General features: G+C 40.6%; 1 protein-coding gene across 1 annotated transcript in view; it reads left to right on the top strand.

Annotated features, from left to right (window-relative positions):
• LOC132676566 (beta-galactosidase-1-like protein 3) overlaps positions 1-18,895 on the top strand; it is a 59,429-nt gene that overhangs the window by 10,157 nt on the left and 30,377 nt on the right. Inside the window, 3 exon segments of the mRNA XM_078432966.2 lie at positions 7,290-7,382; positions 8,820-8,901; positions 10,286-10,350. Coding sequence (XP_078289092.1) covers positions 7,290-7,382; positions 8,820-8,901; positions 10,286-10,350 — 240 coding nt within the window.

Below are 18,895 nucleotides of genomic sequence, written 5' to 3'. Positions count from 1 at the left end.
ATGTTGCTGTCCAGTTCTCCCAGCACCATTTGTTAAAGAGACTGTCTTTTTTCCATTGGATGTTCTTTCCTGCTCTGTCAAAGATGAGTTGGCCATACTTTTGTGGGTCTAGTTCTGGGGTTTCTATTCTATTCCATTGGTCTATGTGTCTGTTTTTGTGCCAATACCATGCTGTCTTGATGATGACAGTTTTGTAGTAGAGGCTAAAGTCTGGGATTGTGATGCCTCTTGCTTTGGTCTTCTTCTTCAAAATTACTTTGGCTATTTGGGGCCTTTTGTGGTTCCATATGAATTTTAGGATTGCTTGTTCTAGTTTTGAGGAGAATGCTGGTGCAATTTTGATTGGGATTGCATTGAATGTCTAGATAGCTTTGGGTAGTATTGACATTTTGACAATATTTATTCTTCCAATCCATGAGCAGGGAATGTCTTTCCATTTCTTTAAATCTTCTTCAGTTACCTTCATAAGCTTTCTATAGTTTTCAGCATACAGATCTTTTACATCTTTGGTTAAATTTATTCCTAGGTATTTTATGCTTCTTGGTGCAATTGTGAATGGGATCAGTTTTTGTCTTTCTGTTGCTTCATTGTTAGTGTATAAGAATGCAACTGATTTATGTACATTGGTTTTGTATCCTGCAACTTTGCTGAATTCATGTATCAGTTCTAGCAGACTTTTGGTGGAGTCTATCGGATTTTCCATGTATAATATCATGTCATCTACAAAAAGCGAAAGCTTGACTTCCTCTTTGCCAATTTGGATGCCTTTGATTTCTTTTTGTTGTCTGATTGCTGATGCTAGAAATTCCAGCACTATGTTAAACAACAGTGGTGAGAGTGGGCATCCCTGTCGTGTTCCTGATCTCAGGGAAAAAGCTCTCAGTTTTTCCCCGTTGAGGATGATGTTAGCTGTGGGCTTTTCATAAATGGCTTTTATGATCTTTAAGTATGTTCCTTCTATCCCGACTTTCTCAAGGGTTTTTATTAAGAAACGGTGCTGAATTTTGTCAAAGGCCTTTTCTGCATCAATTGACAGGATCATATGGTTCTTCCCTTTTTTTTTGTTAATGTGATGTATCACGTTGATCGATTTGCGAATGTTGAACCAGCCCTGCATCCCAGGAATGAATCCCACTTGATCATGGTGAATAATTCTTTTTATATGCCGTTGAATTTGATTTGCTAGTATCTTATTGAGAATTTTTGCATCCATATTCATCAGGGATATTGGCCTGTAGTTCTCTTTTTTTTACTGGGTCTCTGTCTGGTTTAGGAATCAAAGTAATACTGGCTTCATAGAATGAGTCTGTAAGTTTTCCTTCCTTTTCTATTTCTTGGAATAGCTTGAGAAGGATAGGTATTATCTCTGCTTTAAACGTCTGGTAGAACTCCCCTGGGAAGCCATCTGGTCCTGGACTCTTATTTGTTGGGAGACTTTTGATAATCGATTCAATTTCTTCGCTGGTTATGGGTCTGTTCAAGCTTTCTATTTCCTCCTGATTGAGTTTTGGAAGAGTGTGGGTGTTTAGGAATTTGTCCATTTCTTCCAGGTTGTCCAATTTGTTGGCATATAATTTTTCATAGTATTCCCTGATAATTGTTTGTATCTCTGAGGGATTGGTTGTAATAATTCCATTTTCATTCATGATTTTATCTATTTGGGTCATCTCTCTTTTCTTTTTGAGAAGCCTGGCTAGAGGTTTGTCAATTTTGTTTATTTTTTCAAAAAACCAACTCTTGGTTTCGTTGATCTGCTCTACAGTTTTTTTAGATTCTTTATTGTTTATTTCTGCTCTGATCTTTATGATTTCTCTTCTTCTGCTGGGTTTAGGCTGCCTTTGCTGTTCTGCTTCTATTTCCTTTAGGTGTGCTGTTAGATTTTGTATTTGGGATTTTTCCTGTTTCTTGAGATAGGCCTGGATTGCAATGTATTTTCCTCTCAGGACTGCCTTTGCTGCGTCCCAAAGCACTTGGATTGTTCTATTTTCATTTTCGTTTGTTTCCATATATTTTTTAATTTCTTCTCTAATTGCCTGGTTGACCCACTCATTCGTTAGTAGGGTGTTCTTTAACCTCCATGCTTTTGGAGGTTTTCCAGACTTTTTCCTGTGGTTGATTTCAAGCTTCATAGCATTGTGGTCTGAAAGTATGCATGGTATAATTTCAATTCTTGTAAACTTATGAAGGGCTGTTTTGTGACCCAGTATATGATCTATCTTGGAGAATGTTCCATGTGCACTCGAGAAGAAAGTATATTCTGTTGCTTTGGGATGCAGAGTTCTCAATATATCTGTCAAGTCCATCTGATCCAATGTATCATTCAGGGCCCTTGTTTCTTTATTGACCGTGTGTCTAGATGATCTATCCATTTCTGTAAGTGGAGTGTTAAAGTCCCCTGCAATTACCACATTCTTATCAATAAGGTTGCTTATGTTTATGAGTAATTGTTTTATATATTTGGGGGCTCCGGTATTCGGCGCATAGACATTTATAATTGTTAGCTCTTCCTGATGGATAGCCCCTGTAATTATTATATAATGCCCTTCTTCATCTCTTGTTACAGCCTTTAATTTAAAGTCTAGTTTGTCTCATATAAGTATGGCTACTCCAGCTTTCTTTTGGCTTCCAGTAGCATGATAAATAGTTCTCCATCCCCTCACTCTCAATCTAAAGGTGTCCTCAGAACTAAAATGAGTCTCTTGTAGACAGCAAATAGATGGGTCTTGTTTTTTTATCCATTCTGATACCCTATGTCTTTTGGTTGGCGCATTTAATCCATTTACATTCAGTGTTATTATAGAAAGATACGGGTTTAGAATCATTGTGATGTCTGTATGTTTTATGCTTGTAGTGATGTCTCTGGTACTTTGTCTCACAGGATCCCCCTTAGGATCTCTTGTAGGGCTGGTTTCGTGGTGACAAATTCCTTCAGTTTTTGTTTGTTTGGGAAGACCTTATCTCTCCTTCTATTCTAAATGACAGACTTGCTGGATAAAGGATTCTCGGCTGCATATTTTTTCTGTTTAGCACACTGAAGATATCGTGCCGAGCCTTTCTGGCCTTCCAAGTTTCAAAAGACAGATCAGTCACGAGTCTTATAGGTCTCCCTTTATATGTGAGGGCACGTTTATCCCTTGCTGCTTTCAGAATTTTCTCTTTATCCTTGTATTTTGCCAGTTTCACTATGATATGTTGTGCAGAAGATTGATTCAAGTTACGTCTGAAGGGAGTTCTCTGTGCCTCTTGGACTTCAATGCCTTTTTCCTTCCCCAGTTCAGGGAAGTTCTCAGCTATTATTTCTTCAAGAACCCCTTCAGCACCTTTCCCTCTCTCTTCCTCCTCTGGGATACCAATTATGCGTATATTATTTCTTTTTAGTGTATCACTTAGTTCTCTAATTTTCCCCTCATACTCCTGGATTTTTTTTATCTCTCTTTCTTTCAGCTTCCTCTTTCTCAATAACTTTATCTTCTAGTTCACCTATTCTCTCCTCTGCCTCTTCAATCCGAGCTGTCGTCGTTTCCATTTTGTTTTGCATTTCGTTTAAAGCGCTTTTCAGCTCCTCGTGACTATTCCTTAGTCCCTTGATCTCTGTAGCAAGAGATTCTCTGCTGTCCTCCATATTGTTTTCAAGCCCAGCGATTAATTTTATGACTATTATTCTAAATTCAGTTTTTGTTATATTATTTAAATCCTTTTTGATCATTTCCTTAGCTGTTGTTATTTCCTGGAGATTCTTCTGAGGGGAATTCTTCCGTTTGGTCATTTTGGATAGTCCCAGGAGTGGTGAGGACCTGCAGGGCACTTCCCCTGTGCTGTGGTGTATAACTGGAGTTGGTGGGCAGGGCCGCAGTCAGACCTGATGTCTGCCCCCAGCCCACCGCTGGGGCCACAGTCAGACTGGTGTGTGCCTTCTCTTCCCCTCTCCTAGGGGCGGGATTCCCTGTGGTTTGGCGTGGCCCATCTGGGCTACTTGCACACTGCCAGGCTTGTGGTGCTGGGGCTCTGGCGTATTAGCTGGGGTGGGCAGGCAAGGTGCACGGGGGCAGGAGGGGCAGGCTTAGCTCACTTCTCCTTAGGTGATCCACTTCAGGAGGGGCCCTGTGGCAGCGAGGGAGTCAGATCCGCTGCCGGAGGTTTGGCTCCGCAGGAGCACAGAGTTGGGTGTTTGCGCGGAGCGAGCAAGTTCCCTGGCAGGAACTGGTTCCCTTTGGGATTTTGGCTGGGGGATGGGCGGGGGAGATGGCGCTGATGAGTGCCTTTGTTCCCCGCCAAACTGAGCTCTGTCGTCTGGGGGCTCAGCAGCTCTCCCTCCCTTTGTCCTCCAGCCTTCCCGCTTTCTGAGCAGAGCTGTTAACTTATGACCTCCCAAACGCTAAGTCGTGCTTGCTGTCGGAACACAGTCTGTCAGGCCCCTCCGCTTTTGCCAGCCAGACTCAGGGGCTCTGCTTGGCCGGCGAGCCGCCCTTCTGCCCCAGCTCCCTCCCACCAGTCCGTGGAGGGCGCACGGCCTCGCTGCCCTTCCTACCCTCTTCCGTAGGCCTCTCGTCTGCGCTTGGCTCCAGAGACTCCGTTCTGCTAATCCTCTGGCGGTTTTCTGGGTTATTTAGGCAGGTGTAGGTAGAATCTAAGTGATCAGCAGGATGCACGGTGAGCCCAGCGTCCTCCTACACCGCCATCTTCCCTCTCTCCTGTCGACATTTGATTTTTTAAATTTATGCTATAATGCGTAACTTGGTTCACATATCACTTTGTACCTGTGTGGATATATTTTCTCTTGCTCACATTCCAGTTTGTTTAAGTTTCATAAATGTAAAGAGTACAGATACCATGCATTTTCCTTTCTTCATGGAGTCTCCTCATCTTATGCAAGGTACCCACAGCCCAAAGACCAGTCTATAAAAACAAAACAAATATTATACCCTGAAGTTTATAAGGCAGGAATTATTTGGTCATTATGGTTTTTTTTTTTTTAAATACAACTTTCTTATAAACAAGAGGAGACACATGGTTATTATTTAAATAAAAATATATCTTATTTTAAGAGTGTATCTCTTGATATAACTTGAGTGGGGATAAAAAACAGTTATTATGTTTTTATAAATACCAATAAAGAGTTTATTAGAGTCTTCTTTTTGGGGGAAATATGATACGGACCTAGCCCTTTATAACTACTTCTCAATTGTGAATTGTGAGTTACTATTGGAATAATTATTGAGAAAAGAAACAGGAGATTAGGAATAGAAATAAAGGGAAAGACAGATTAAGAATAATGTCTCTGTAGTATAGCTTTAGGAGAGATGAGCAATGCTGCAGGGAAGAAGGCATCATCTTTAGAATTAAACTCTGGGTCTGTTATGCAGAGTCAAGAAAGGCTGAAAGCCATATGTTTCTGGCATTTAGATGGGGCCTGATGTAGGAGCAAAAATCTCTGAGCCTTAAAATTAGAAAGACTTTGAATGTTTGGCTAGAAGTTCAAGCACAAGTACAAATGCCATGTAGCATTAGTGCAGATGCAGCAAGCAAAGCAAATATATAAATATCCCACTGAAATCATGAGGTGAGAAATCTTAGGAAATTTTTAAGAAGCAAGGAATTATAAGTGCAAATGAAATTTAAAAGACCTATTATTACTAAATTGTTAGTATTTTAGTGTTTTCTATTAGGTTACCTTCATTGTTTTAATTACTGTATTTAAATAATTTTTATAGTGTATTTACTCTTTTACTTGGGACTTTCATTCTTCTCAACCTGTTTGTTTTGTAAGGTCAGCTGTGAATTCTCCTGTGACGGGGATTTTAGAAATCTCACCCTTCATGTTGGGGAGAAGATATGGTTCAATAATACAAACAACTGTTCTCACTTCATCAATGAGGAATACTTAGGTTCACTCAACAAGTAATTATTGAGCACTTGCTATGTGCCAGCTGCTGTGTAGGAGCTTAGCTTCCAATGGAGAGAAGGACAGACATTGTCCCTGTCCCATGGAGGCAATGACCACTTACAAATTGAGGAATAGTTGCTTCAGTGGAAGAAGTGCAGGACACCCCTCATAGGGGTAAGCAGCCAAGGAGAAAGGAAGGTTCAGGGCATGCTCTCCAGAAAAAGTAACTTAAACAGTGACCTGAAGGGTGGGCAGGCATTAGCAATGGTCAGGAGTCTCCATCATGGGTGAAGACCAGAGGACAAGAGATAGAATGAAGAGTCTGAAGAGCTGGAGGAAGTGCAGTTGGTGTGGAGCATAGAATCTGAGGTGGGAAAGAGGCAAAAGGTGAAGCTGTAGAGGAAAACCCACTACACATACTCATTCTCTTCTGTTCCAACTCAGGGGCTAGGGTCCCATTGTACAAAAGGGAATATCACTCTAAAATTGGCATTTACTCCATAGGCAATAAGGAGCCATGTGGTGGGTGAAGTGGTCAGGCTGTCAAGAGCTCACTCTGCCTTCAGTATCAAGAGAGACTTCTGCACTTGAGTGTGGAAGAACATTGAAAGATTAAGTTAAACATTGCAAACTTATAATTTCAGTAGCACTAGGTCACTCTTGATGACAGGTGGCAAGATGGCGTTGGAACACTTACCATTGTGGTTTGAGGAGTGGAGTCAAAGTGAGAAAGCAGAGAAAGTGAGTGTAGACAACTGGTAATTCTTTCAAGAAACAGGGTTCTTTAAAATGAGAAAGCAAGAGAACTGTGGGTGGGGGAACAGGATTGGGGTCCATGTTTACTCTCCCTCTCTCTAGTGTGATGGTTCAGAATAAATTTCCATGATGATGGAGGGCAGTTGGTTTGGAAGGAAAGGTTGAAAGTAGAGAAGGTAGAGGGAACAGGGCAGAGAGCCAAGTTCCCAAGCAGGTGGTAGGAGGCAGTGGGACTCCATACATGAGTGGTGGCATTATCCTAAGACAGGAGGAGGGAGGGATGCCCCTTTCATATTCTGGGGAAAGTAGATAGGGTGGGCATGGAAGCAGGGGAGTTTGTAGGTTTGGGATTCATATTTAAGCAGATAATTAGTATGAGAAAAAGATAATTAGTATGAGAAAAAGAGGGAAAACTGTAGGAGTTGCTTAAATCCAAAGACTAGGGAAGGTGGAACTCTGTGCAACAGCTGAGGCAACTGGAGGTGACTGACTCTGGGCCCTGGAGGAGAGGGAGTACCGAGGGAACATGAGGTAACTACTTGAATCAAAGCTTACTGCACCAGATATGTGATCTTAGCAGGAAACCCAGAGACTCCAGGCTTTTTCCACCAGTAGCTTCACACTCTTCCTTGATCTGCTTGTCTCTCAGTATCGCAAGAGAGGCCCCATCATTGCAGTGCAGGTGGAGAATGAATATGGTTCATTTGCCGAGGATAAAGATTACATGCCTTATATTCAGAAGGTAAGAAACATTTGATTTGTCCCCATATTTACATGCTTTCTTCCTCACTCTGACACTTTTACAAGCATGCATTTCTGAGACCCTGTTGCATGGGTGATTCTGTGGTAGGTGCTGTGGGTGATGAGAATATGTGAAATCAAGTTCAGTGTCTCTGTGAATCTTCAGTATTGCCACAGCTGTCAGGGTTTCCTCAAATAACTTCATTAGGAGATAAAAATTGATGTGGAAAGTTGATTCTTTCCTGTTGCTATCTCTATGACCCACAATTCTCCTTAAATCTGGGCGCTGGTGAATTTACATCCATAGTAAATAAATAATGCTTCATGAACTTAATAACATAGCTCTCATCTTGTGGCTTCCTGACCTGTAGTGCTAACACTCTTTCCTCATAAATGCATGCTTGCCCTTGCTTCTCCATGGGGGGAATGTCTCAGGCCAGGGAATAACTGCAGTCCTGCCTGGTTGCCTTTCTGATGGTTCGGGCCCCTTCCTGTCCCTAACTTCCCACAGTGAAGAAGCTGATGAGTTTTATATAAACTGGACCTCCTCTCCAGGTTGGTGAGCAGAACTTGGAGTTGCATGTTGGCTGTGTCCACACAGAACCCCCTGGGTGGGATGGTCTGGAAAGCAGTGGGGAGGAGTTGCCAGATGGGAAAGAAAGAACAAGAAGGTGACCAGAGAGGAAGGAAGGCAGGGTTGGGCTTCCCATACATCCTGGCTCTGGCCCTGCAGCTGTAGCCTCTGGTACTGGACAAGTTCTGTGAGGGATTCCCCTCCCTAATTTTTCTCAGGGGCATCACATCAGATCTCCCCAAATTAATCTCATTCAGCTAGCATTGCTTTTTCTTGATTTTCAGAATTTGCCACTTGACTTTTCTCCCAGGGCCAGGCATGAAGTTAACAAAGAAAACACAAAGTCCTTTTGCCCTCTGGCCATGTGTCTGCTCCTCTGCCTTTAGTAGATATAATTTGCAAATTAGATTCCCCCTTCTTTGAAGCCATGGCAGGCTTCCTTGCTTCCTTTTAGTGTCTGGGTAGGACCCAAACTTTACAAAATTTATCTGCGATCCCCACAGCCTTGGACTCTCCCCTTCAAGAGAAAGCCTTCTCTTTTTCTCTTGGATTTAGAGTTTCCCTCAAGTGTTTCCTCATAAAACTCAGCCTTTTGCTTTTCCTCTTGAGGCAGTGGCCATGGATGTCAGAACCCATATTTAGCTGCTCTTGTGGTTCCCGGGATCAACACAGGCTGAGACAGAGACCAAACAACATTCCCCTAATTTACTGAATTGCAGATGGTCAGACTCTAAACTCAAACCTCTCTCTAGCTCACATGCTGTCCAAGCAAGCCCAAGCTGTATTTGTTTCCTAATTTCCTTATGTTTCCTTCTTCCCATGGGAGCAAAGGAAGTAGATTCATTTTGTCAGTTTTCCCAACAGGCCCTGCTGGAAAGAGGGATTGTGGAACTGCTCATGACCTCGGATGATGCAAAACACGTGCTAAAAGGCTACATAGAAGGAGGTATAAATTTAGACTCATTTTGAGTAAGAATTGAGGCTCTTCGCCAGCCAGCTTGAATATTCAACAAGCCTCAGAAAGAACCAACTATATCTCTGATGTCTCTCCCATGTTCATTGAAGTGGACTCCAGAAATTTGGTATTACAATGAATGAGGACTCAAGGTCCAAGTGAAGAGTCCACTTACCAACCCCAACTCTCTCCCTTGCCCTTCTTGTCTTTAAACAGACAAGCTCTTCTGGCCTCAATACACTTTTTTGTCTTTCATAATTTTTCTGTGGGCTAAGAATTCATATTGGTATTGGGCATGGCTTAGAATCCAGGTCTTCTCCACTAACATGGAGAGCCACATGGAGAAACAGAAGATAGATGTGTGTCAGGAAGGCTGCCTAGGCCAAGCCCCAGTCTGGGATCTTGAAGTCCACTCACTGTGGACTTGGAGTAGAGTTCATTGTAGAGTGTCAAGTAACAGAACAGTTCAGACCAGAATCATAAGATGATGATAGTGAGGGAAGTGACCAAGGTATTATAAACAGCCAGATGAGCCCAGGGGAGTATCTGTCAGGTAGTCCTTAGCTCAAGACTAGCTACTTCTTTATACCACTTTTCTCCCCTCCTTTTTGGTGGCTCTTCCTCACATTATTTTTCTAGGAATTTATTTTTTAAGTTTATATATTTATTCTTAGACAGAGAGAGTGCAAGCAGGGGAAGGGCAAAGAGGAAGAATCCCAAGTAAGCTCTGCACTGTCAGCACAGAGCCCGATGTGAGCTCCAACTCACAGAATTGAGTTGACCTGAGCCCAAATCAAGAGTTGCACACTTAACCAACTGAGCCCCTCTTCTCCACATTATTATAGTACACTGGGAAGTGTGCTGAACTTGGGTCAGCAAACCTGTGTTCAGTTCCTAGGTCTAATCAAGTTATATGATCTTGTCCTGTTCTAGTTTTCTACAAAAAATATGGTTAATTTTAACTGCCTTTAAAAAAAAATTAAGTGTATTTATTTATTTTGAGAGAGAAAGTGCAGGTGGAAGAGGGACAATCAGAGACTCCTAAGCAGGCTCTGCACTGTCAGCATGGATCCCAAGTTGGGGCTCAAATCCACAAACTGTGAGATCATGACCTGAACTAAAGTTGGACGCTTAACTGACTGAGCCACCCAGGCACCCCTTACCTACCCTTCTTATCTTGCATTGTCCTTACAAGTGTCCAGTGATATCAGGACATATGTGGCAGCCTTTTGTACTTTGCAAAGTGGAATAAAAGTAGTGTCTCATCCTTGTTACTTGGCCCAAATTCCTTCTGTGTACAAGGTGTGGGCCTCCAACCATTCCCTGGTGGCACTGTCACAGTACCTCATTCAGCACCTGTCTCTTCTCTCTATAGTTCTGGCCACCATCAATATGAACACATTTCAGATGAATGATTTCAAGCAGCTTTCCCAGGTGCAGGTAAGGCTGTCTTAAAGATGAAGAGTCTTTGCTCCTTTGCCTGCCCAAATCTCCTTAGCCTGTGCACCTGGTACTGAGTGAGAACAGCAGGCTTGGCAAAAAGACTTCTGCTTCCCTGCTCCCCATCTCCCCAGAGCCTCAGTTGGGTTCCAAAGCAATTTGGGGAGCTTATGCCTTTTGTCATGGGGAATGAGGAGTAAGTCCTGCTTCTATCACCACTGTTAGTGAAGCACCTTATGGAGATGATCAGAGGGAGGAAGAGGGGATTATGTGACATAAGTCAGAGGGAGATGATGTTCTTTTTCTTCTCCAAAGACAGACCTCAGAAATGGGCTAAATACATTGCTGACAGAGGGCTCATACATAGCTTTGTCAGAGTCAGCCTTTTTCAGCCAGACTCTGCAAATTATGGGAATGAATGACTATTGTACATGAATTCATTAACAACCATGGATTGAGTAGCTCCAGTTTCCTCTCAGTGGGTGGTCCCCTGTAATAGTTTCAAGCATGGACAAACCATAGTCCATGCCTTTGAGGATTATATCCTTTCTCCACATAACAGCTGGATCGAGCTCTTACAGACCAAACGTGATTACAGTTTCCTCTGCTTAACACACTTTCCTGGGTCTCCTTTTGTTCCCAGCATAATCCAAAACCCATGCCATAGCCTGCAAAGCCTGGTGTGACCTGATGCAATCTTCCTTTCCAGGCCCAGCCCTCTCTGCTCTTCTCGCTTATACAGGAAATCCTTCTTCAGTCCTGCAGAGTATGGCACTTGGCCCCATGGTGCTTCCTCCAGTGCCCTATACCCTCCTACACAAGTTTTAATTAAAGAACAAATTGATCTTATTTCCTCTTCTCACTAATTTCTACACAGCTTTTGACCTAGTAAAAAGAAGGGACTCTGCCAGAGCTGGATCTATGGTTATCTAGTTTTTAATGGCTGTAATAAGTCTCTTTTTTGCTGTTGGTTCTTTTTCTCTTGTCACTTTTTTTAAAAGTAGCTTTGTTGAAATATAATTTATACACCATTAAATTCACCCATTATAAATATACAATTCAATATAGATTCTTATAACCATTCCCACAATCTAAAGAATTTTCTCATCTTCATTTATGGTAAATCCCCTGTTGCCATCTCCAGCCCTAGGCAAACACTGGTCTGCTTTCCATCTCTATAAATTTGTCTTTTCTAGACATATAATATAAATGGAATCATACAGTTACTAGTCTTTTGCATCTGGCTTCTTGCTTGATGTTTTTAATTTTCATCTGTACTGTAGCATGAATCAGTACCTGATTCCTTTTGATAGCCAAGTGGATCATGCTCTTGTATCCTATGTCTAAGGTCATAGACAAAGCCAAAGTTCGTGCAGTTTTTCTCATATGTCCTTCTTTGTAACTAATATGGCTAACATTAATTTTAAAGTTTGATTCAGTCTTGTATTCCTGGGAATAATCCTACTCAATTGTATTATCATTTAAAAAAAATTTTTTTTAACGTTTATTTATTTTTGAGACAGAGAGAGACAGAGCATGAATGGGGGAGGGTCAGAGAGAGGGAGACACAGAATCTGAAACAGGCTCCAGGCTCTGAGCTGTCAGCACAGAGCCCGACGCGGGGCTCGAACTCACTGACCGTGAGATCATGACCTGAGCTGAAGTCGGCCGCTTAACCGACTGAGCCACCCAGGTGCCCCTGTATTATCATTTTATATACTGCTGGATTCAATTCGTTCATGTCTTATTGAGAAGTTTTGCTTCCATGTTCACGAGGAATATTGGCCTTTGGTTTTCTTTTATTGAAATGTCTTTATTTTAGAATCAGAGTAATGGGTTCCTTTCCTATTTTCTGGAAGAAATTGTACAGAATTGATAGCATTTCTTATTTAATGTTTGGTAAAATCCACCAGTGAAACCGTCTGGACCGGAAGTTTCCTTTTTTTTTTTTTTTAATTTTTTAAATGTTTATTTATCTGAGAGAGCGAGAGAGAGCGAGAGAGAGAGAGAATGAGTCAGGATGGGAAGAAAGAGAGGAATACACAGAATTTGAAGCAGGCTCCAGGCTCTGAGATGTCAGCACAGAGCTGGATGCGGGGCTTGAACCCACGAAACAGTAAGATCATGACCTACGCCAAAGTCAGATGCTTAACCAACTGAGCCACCCAGGCGCCTCTGAAGTTTTCTTTTTTAAAAGACTTTTAACTAGAAATTTCTTTTCTCTAATAGATGTAGCACCATTTAGATTATTTCTTCTTGAGCGAGTTTTAGTAGTTTATGTCTTTCAAGGATTTATTCTATTCTATTTCATCTAAGTTTATGAATTAATGGTCACAGAATTGTTTGTGATATTCTGTTGATATCCTTGTATGTCTTTGTTGTTGGTAGTGGTGGCCCTTCTTTCATTCCCCATATTAGTAACTTCGTGTCTTCTCTTTTCATCTTTTTATCTCGGTCCGTGTAACTAGAAGTTTACCAGTTTTATTAGTCTCTTCAGAGAACTAGTTTTTTGGCTTTTTTAATTTTCGCTTCATTTTTTCCTGTTTTCTGGTTCATTGATTTCTCTCATCTTTCACATTTTCTGTTTTGCATCCTTTGGACTGAATTGGCTTTACTGTTTCTAGGTGTTGTTTGTTTGTTTGTTTGTTTGTTTGTTTGTTTGTTTAGTGGAAGCTTAGATTGCTGATTTGAGACTTTTTTCTTTTCCAATATGAGCACTTATGGCTATAAATTTCCCTGAATGCACTATTTTTGCTATATCCCACCAATTTTGATATGCTGTATTTTCATATTCAAAAATGTTTCAAAAAATTTTCAAAACATTTAAAAATTTCCCCTGAGGCTTAATCTTTATTGTATGTATCAGAAGTATGTTGCTTAATTTTTGAATCCTGGAGGATTTTCCAGGTATTATTGTTATTGATTTCTACTTTAATACTGTTAAAATCTGAGAGTATACTTTATATGATTTCTGTTCTTTTTACGTTTCTTAAAGTTTGTTTTATGGCTCATAATATGGTCATTTTGGTGAATGTTCCATGTATATTTGAGAAGAATGTGTATTTTGCATTTGTTTGTAAATGTCCATTGACTCAAGTTGATTGATTTTACTGTTCAGGTAATTGCTATTCTTATTGATTTTCTACCCACTTTTTTATTAACTATTAAGAGAAGAGTGTTGATATCTCTAAATATTATTGTAGATTTGTTTATTCGCCCTTTCAGATCTATCCATTTTTGTCTTCTATATTTTGAAGCTCTGTTTTTAGGTGTATGCACATTTAGAATTATATTTTCTTGGAGAATTCACCCCTTTATTATTATTTAATGGCTACCTTTAGTTTTTAAAAAATGTATATTTTTAGGAGAGAGAAACCGAGAGAGCACAAGCAGGGGAGGGGTAGAGAGAGAGGGGACAGATGATCTGAAGAGGGCTCTGTGCTGACAGCAGAGAGTCCAAATTGGGTTCGAACTCACAAACTGTGAGATCATGACCTGAGCCGAAGACGGCTGCTTACCAACTGAGCCACCCAGGTGCATGCCTTCCTTGTTTTTTTTTTTTTTTTTTTTTTTTTTGTAAATTTATTTATTTATTTATTTATTTATTTATTTATTTATTTATATTTTATTGTCAAATTGGTTTCCATACAACACCCAGTGCTCATCCCAACAGGTGCCCTCCTCAATGCCCATTACCCACTTTCCCCTCCCTCCCACCCCCCATCAGCCCTCAGTTTATTCTCAGTATTTAAGAGTCTCTTATGGTTTGCCTCCCTCCCTCTCTGTAACATTTTCCCCCCCTTGACCTCTCCCATGGTTCTCTGTTAAGTTTCTCAGGATCCACATAGGAGTGAAAACATATGGTATCTGTCTTTCTCTGCCTGATTCACTTAGCATAATACCCTCCAGTTCCATCCACATTGCTGCAAATGGCCTGATTTCATTCTTTCTCATTGCCAAGGAGTATTCCATTGTATATATAAACCACATCTTCTTTATCCATTGTCAGTTGATGGACATTTAGGCTCTTTCCATAATTTGGCTATTGTTGAAAGTGCTGCTGTAAACATTGGGGTGCAAGTGCCCCTATGCATCAGCACTTGTGTATCTCTTGGGTGAATTCCTTTAATGTTGTTTTTAAAAAAAATGTTTATTTATTTTGAGAGAGAGTGAGTGGGGGAGGGGCAGAGTGAGAGGGGGACAGAGAGAACCCCAAGCAGACTCCATGCTGTCAGTGCAAAGCTTGACACAGGCCTCAATCTCATGAACCATGAGATCATGACCTGAACTGAAATCAAGAGTTGGAGTCTTAACTGACTGAGCCACACAGGCGTCCCTCTGTTCCTTGTTTTGAGGTCTGCTTTGGCTGATATAAATATAGCTATTCTACCTTTCTTTTGGTTAGTGTTTGCATTCTGTATCTTTCTTTATCTTTTTACTTTTTACCTTTTTTTAAGTATTTGTATTTAAAGTGGATTTCTTGTAGATAGCATATAATTATGTATTACATTAAAAAAATTTTTTTAATGTTTATTTATTTTTGAGACAGAGAGAGACAGAGCATGAGCAGGGAAGGGGCAGAGAGAGAGGGAGACGCAGAATATGAAGCAGGCTCCAGGCTCCGAGCTGTCAGCACAGAGCCTGATGTGGGGCTGGAACTCACGAACTGTGAGATCATGACCTGAGCCGAAGTTGGATGCTTAACCGACTGAGCCACCCAGGCGCCCCTGTATTACATTTTTAAAGATTCAACCTGACAGTTTTTGTCTCTTAACTGATATGGTTAGATAATTCACGTTTAAAGTGATTATTGATATAGTTGGATTAAAATCTATCATCTTGCTAATTCTTTTCTATTTGTCCCATTTGTTATGTTCCTTTTTTATCCCCCTTCAGTTAATTGAGCAGTTTTTATGATTAAATTTTATCTCCTCTATGGACTAATTTCTTTTCTCAGGTTTTAAGTTTTAGCTGTTGCCCAAGGATTTGAAATATACATGTTAAATTAATCTGAAAGTACTTTCAAATAGTGAACTGCTTCACATGTAGTAATAATATCTTACAATAATATATTCCTAAACACTCATTTTAAAGATGACATTCTATTGTGGGTTTTTTTTGTTTGTTTGTTTTGTTTTTGTTTTTGTTTTCATGGTTTCTGATATTAATTCTTATCTGTGGCTTTTGCAGGTAATTTGTCTTTTATTCTCTGACTGCCTTCAGAATTTTCTCATTGTCTGTAGCTTTTAGAAGCTTGAGTATAATATACTTAGGTGTGGTTTGCTTCTTAGAGTTTATCCTGCTTGATATTCTCACAGAATGGATCTGTGGTTTGGTGTCTGTAATTAATTTTAGAAAATTGTCAACCATTACTTATTCAAATATTTCCTCTCTTCTCTCTTTCTTCTTCTGAAGGTCCAATTATGTGTACATTAGATCATTTAATATTGTCTCAAACTGCTTGGATGCTCTTTTTCCCCCTACTCTTTTTCTCTTTATTTTTAAGTTCAGTTTGGTTGATTTCTATTAGCTTCTCTTTAAGTACACTGATTCATTCCTCTCCTTTGTTGACTTCACCAGTGAGCTCACTGAAGGAATTCCTCATTTCTGTTACTGTGTTTTTGATTTCTAGTTTTTCAATTCCATTCCTATAGCTTCCATCTCTCAGCTAAAATTACCCATATTATTTTGCATGGTATCTACCTGTTTCTATTGCAACCTTTATCATATTAACCATCATTATTTTATATTTTTTAACATTTTTAAAATTTGTTTAAATTTATATCCAAATTAGTTACCATATAGTGCAACATTGATTTCAGGAGTAGATTCCTTAGTGCCTCTTACCCATTTAGCCCATCCCCCCCTCCCACAACCCCTTCAGTAACCCTCAGTTTGTTCTCCATATTTATGAGTCTCTTCTGTTTTGCCCCCCTCCCTGATTTTATATTATTTTTGTTTCCCTTCCCTTATGTTCATCTGTTTTGTCTCCTAAAGTCCTCATATGAGTGAAGTCATATGATTTTTGTCTTTCTCTGACTAATTTCACTTAGCCTAATACCCTCCAGTTCCATCCACATAGTTGCAAATGGCAAGATTTCATTCTTTTTGATTGCCGAGTAATACTCCATTATATATATATATATATATACCACATTTTCTTTATCCATTCTTCCATTGATGGACATTTGGGCTCTTTCCATACTTTGGCGATTGTTGATAGTGCTGCTATAAACATGGGGGTGTATGTGTCCCTTCGAACCAGCACACCCATCTCCCGTGGATAAATGCCTATTTTAAATTCACTGTTTAATTACAACATCTGTGTCCTATCTGAGACTGTTCTTGATTATTGCTTTGTCTCTTCAAAGTATGTTTTTTTCCTTGCCTTTTCGTATGACTCATAGTTTTTTAATGAAAATGGAACATCTTGTGTGGGACATAGATATTGTCTTCGACATAAGCATGTCTTTCTGCTAGGCTTTTTATTTTAAGTTTATGTATTTATTTTGAGAGAGAGGGAGAGAGAGAGAAAGAGAGTGAGAATGCATGGAGGAGGGGAAGAGAGAGAAGAAGAGAGAGAATCCCAAGCAGGCTGTGCACTGTCAGCACAGAGCCGAACACAGGGCTTGAACTGATGAGCCATGATATTATGACCTGTGCCAAAATCAAGAGTCCGCCTGAGCCACCCAGGTGCCCCCTGCTAGGCTTTTAATGTGGGGCTTTTGTGTTAATTTAGTAGGGAATTGGGCTAAATTTGAAGTTTGTTATCGCTAAGTTTATCCTCCTTGCATCATAGGCTTCAAATTCCTCTAGTACCATCTCTATGTCTGAGCTCCCCTTGGCTTTGGTTCTTCCCTTTGCATTGTACCCCAGAGAGAGTCTGTTCTTCTCAGCACTGCTAGCTCTACTGCATGTTATCTATTCTCTACACTGGTTAGCCTGATGGTGAGGGAAGGAATGCATTCCCTGATGTTCTGGTTGAGCCTTGGTCTTAGTCACCATGTGCCTGGGTCTGAGGGGCTGACCTTTGCAAATGCTCCTGTTTCTCCCTGAGCTGTAGTTCCAGGCCCTGCATAGTTTCTTACTCTTCTCCCAACACTAGTGGTTTGTTTTGTAGTTTTTTTTCCTGCTTCTGTTTCCAGGAAGCAGGTTTTCACCAGTGCCCTAAGATGACAGCTTTTCTTGCTCTTGTCTCTGCAGATTAAGGCTTTTGTTCCCTAGAAATGAGGGCTGTGGGAGATTTGGTAGTGGCTGCTGCTCCCCTTCCCCAACCAGTACCAGGAATGAAATCAAAGTACTGCAGACTTGGTGGCTTAAACAACATTTATCTTCTCACAGTTCTGGAGGCTAGAATCTGAGATCAAGATGTCAGAAGGATTTGTTTCTTCTGAGGCTGTTCTCCTTGGCCTGTAAGTGGCTGACTTCACCCTGCATCGCCACAAAGTTGTCCCTCTGTGTATGTCTGAATGCTAATCTCTTCTTATAAGGATACTAGTGGTATTGGATTAGGGCCCACCCTAATAATTTCATTTAATCTTAACTAAACATTTTCCAAAACATTTAACCTAAAATTAAACATTTTCCTGTTTAAATACACTTTTCCCAAATATAGTCATATTCCGAGGTACTAGGGATTAGAATTTCAGTATAAATGGGGGGAGGTGGTGGCACAATTCAGCCCATAACTTTCTGCCCTCACCCAGATTCAGGTCCTTCTGCATGCAAAATATATTAACCTCATCCCAGGAGACCCAACGTCCAATTTTTTTTTCATTTCAGCATCAGTTCTGAGTCCAAAACCTCATCTAAATATCATCTAAGTCAGGTAGAGATGATACTCCAGATATTATTCATCCTAGGTAAAGTGCTTCATCAAGTGTGAACTTGTGGAACCAGGTAGCAAGTTATCTGCTTCCAAAATACAATGTAGGACAGACATAGGACAGACAATCTCATTTGAAAAGGGAGAAATTGAAAAGAAGAAAGGGGTCACGGTTCCTAAACAAGTACAAAACCTTGTAGGGTCAATTACATTAGATTTTAAGGCTTCAGAATAATAATTAGATTTTAAGACAATAATAATTCTCTGTTCTCTGTGTCTACCAGGGTGGGCCTCCTTTCAGGTCCACCTGGGTGACAGCCCCACATCCTCAGCCCTGCGCAGTGGTCCTGACTCCTCTGGAACCAAGAAAAAGACATGACATCCTCATCCACTGAGCCTATGCCCTCTGTTCCCACAGTAGTAATGCTGGCCTGCTGACCTCTCAACCACCTTCAGGGTCATTCCTCTTTTTTTTTTTTTTTTTGAAGGGTAATGCATGTTTGTAGCCCCATAGCTCTTGTGGGAAATAAGTTTAAGAATTCTGTATGCCTGCACCAATGGGTTAACAAGGCTTACAGCAGAAAACTGCCACAGGGCAAAAGCGCCCAAGGTTAGTCATCAAGCAAAACAAGGCTTAGGGTGAAAAGCCGCATCCCCAGGATGAAAATGACCAAGAAAAATTAGAGGTAGAAAGCTATGGGGCAAAAGCACCCAAGATTA

This window comes from Panthera onca, chromosome D1 (genome assembly GCF_046562875.1).
Source record: "Panthera onca isolate mPanOnc1 chromosome D1, mPanOnc1 haplotype 2, whole genome shotgun sequence".
In the NCBI taxonomy this organism is placed as follows: domain Eukaryota; kingdom Metazoa; phylum Chordata; class Mammalia; order Carnivora; family Felidae; genus Panthera; species Panthera onca.
Note: the sequence above shows the minus strand (reverse complement) of the source record. Positions and strands in the feature narration are given on the sequence as shown.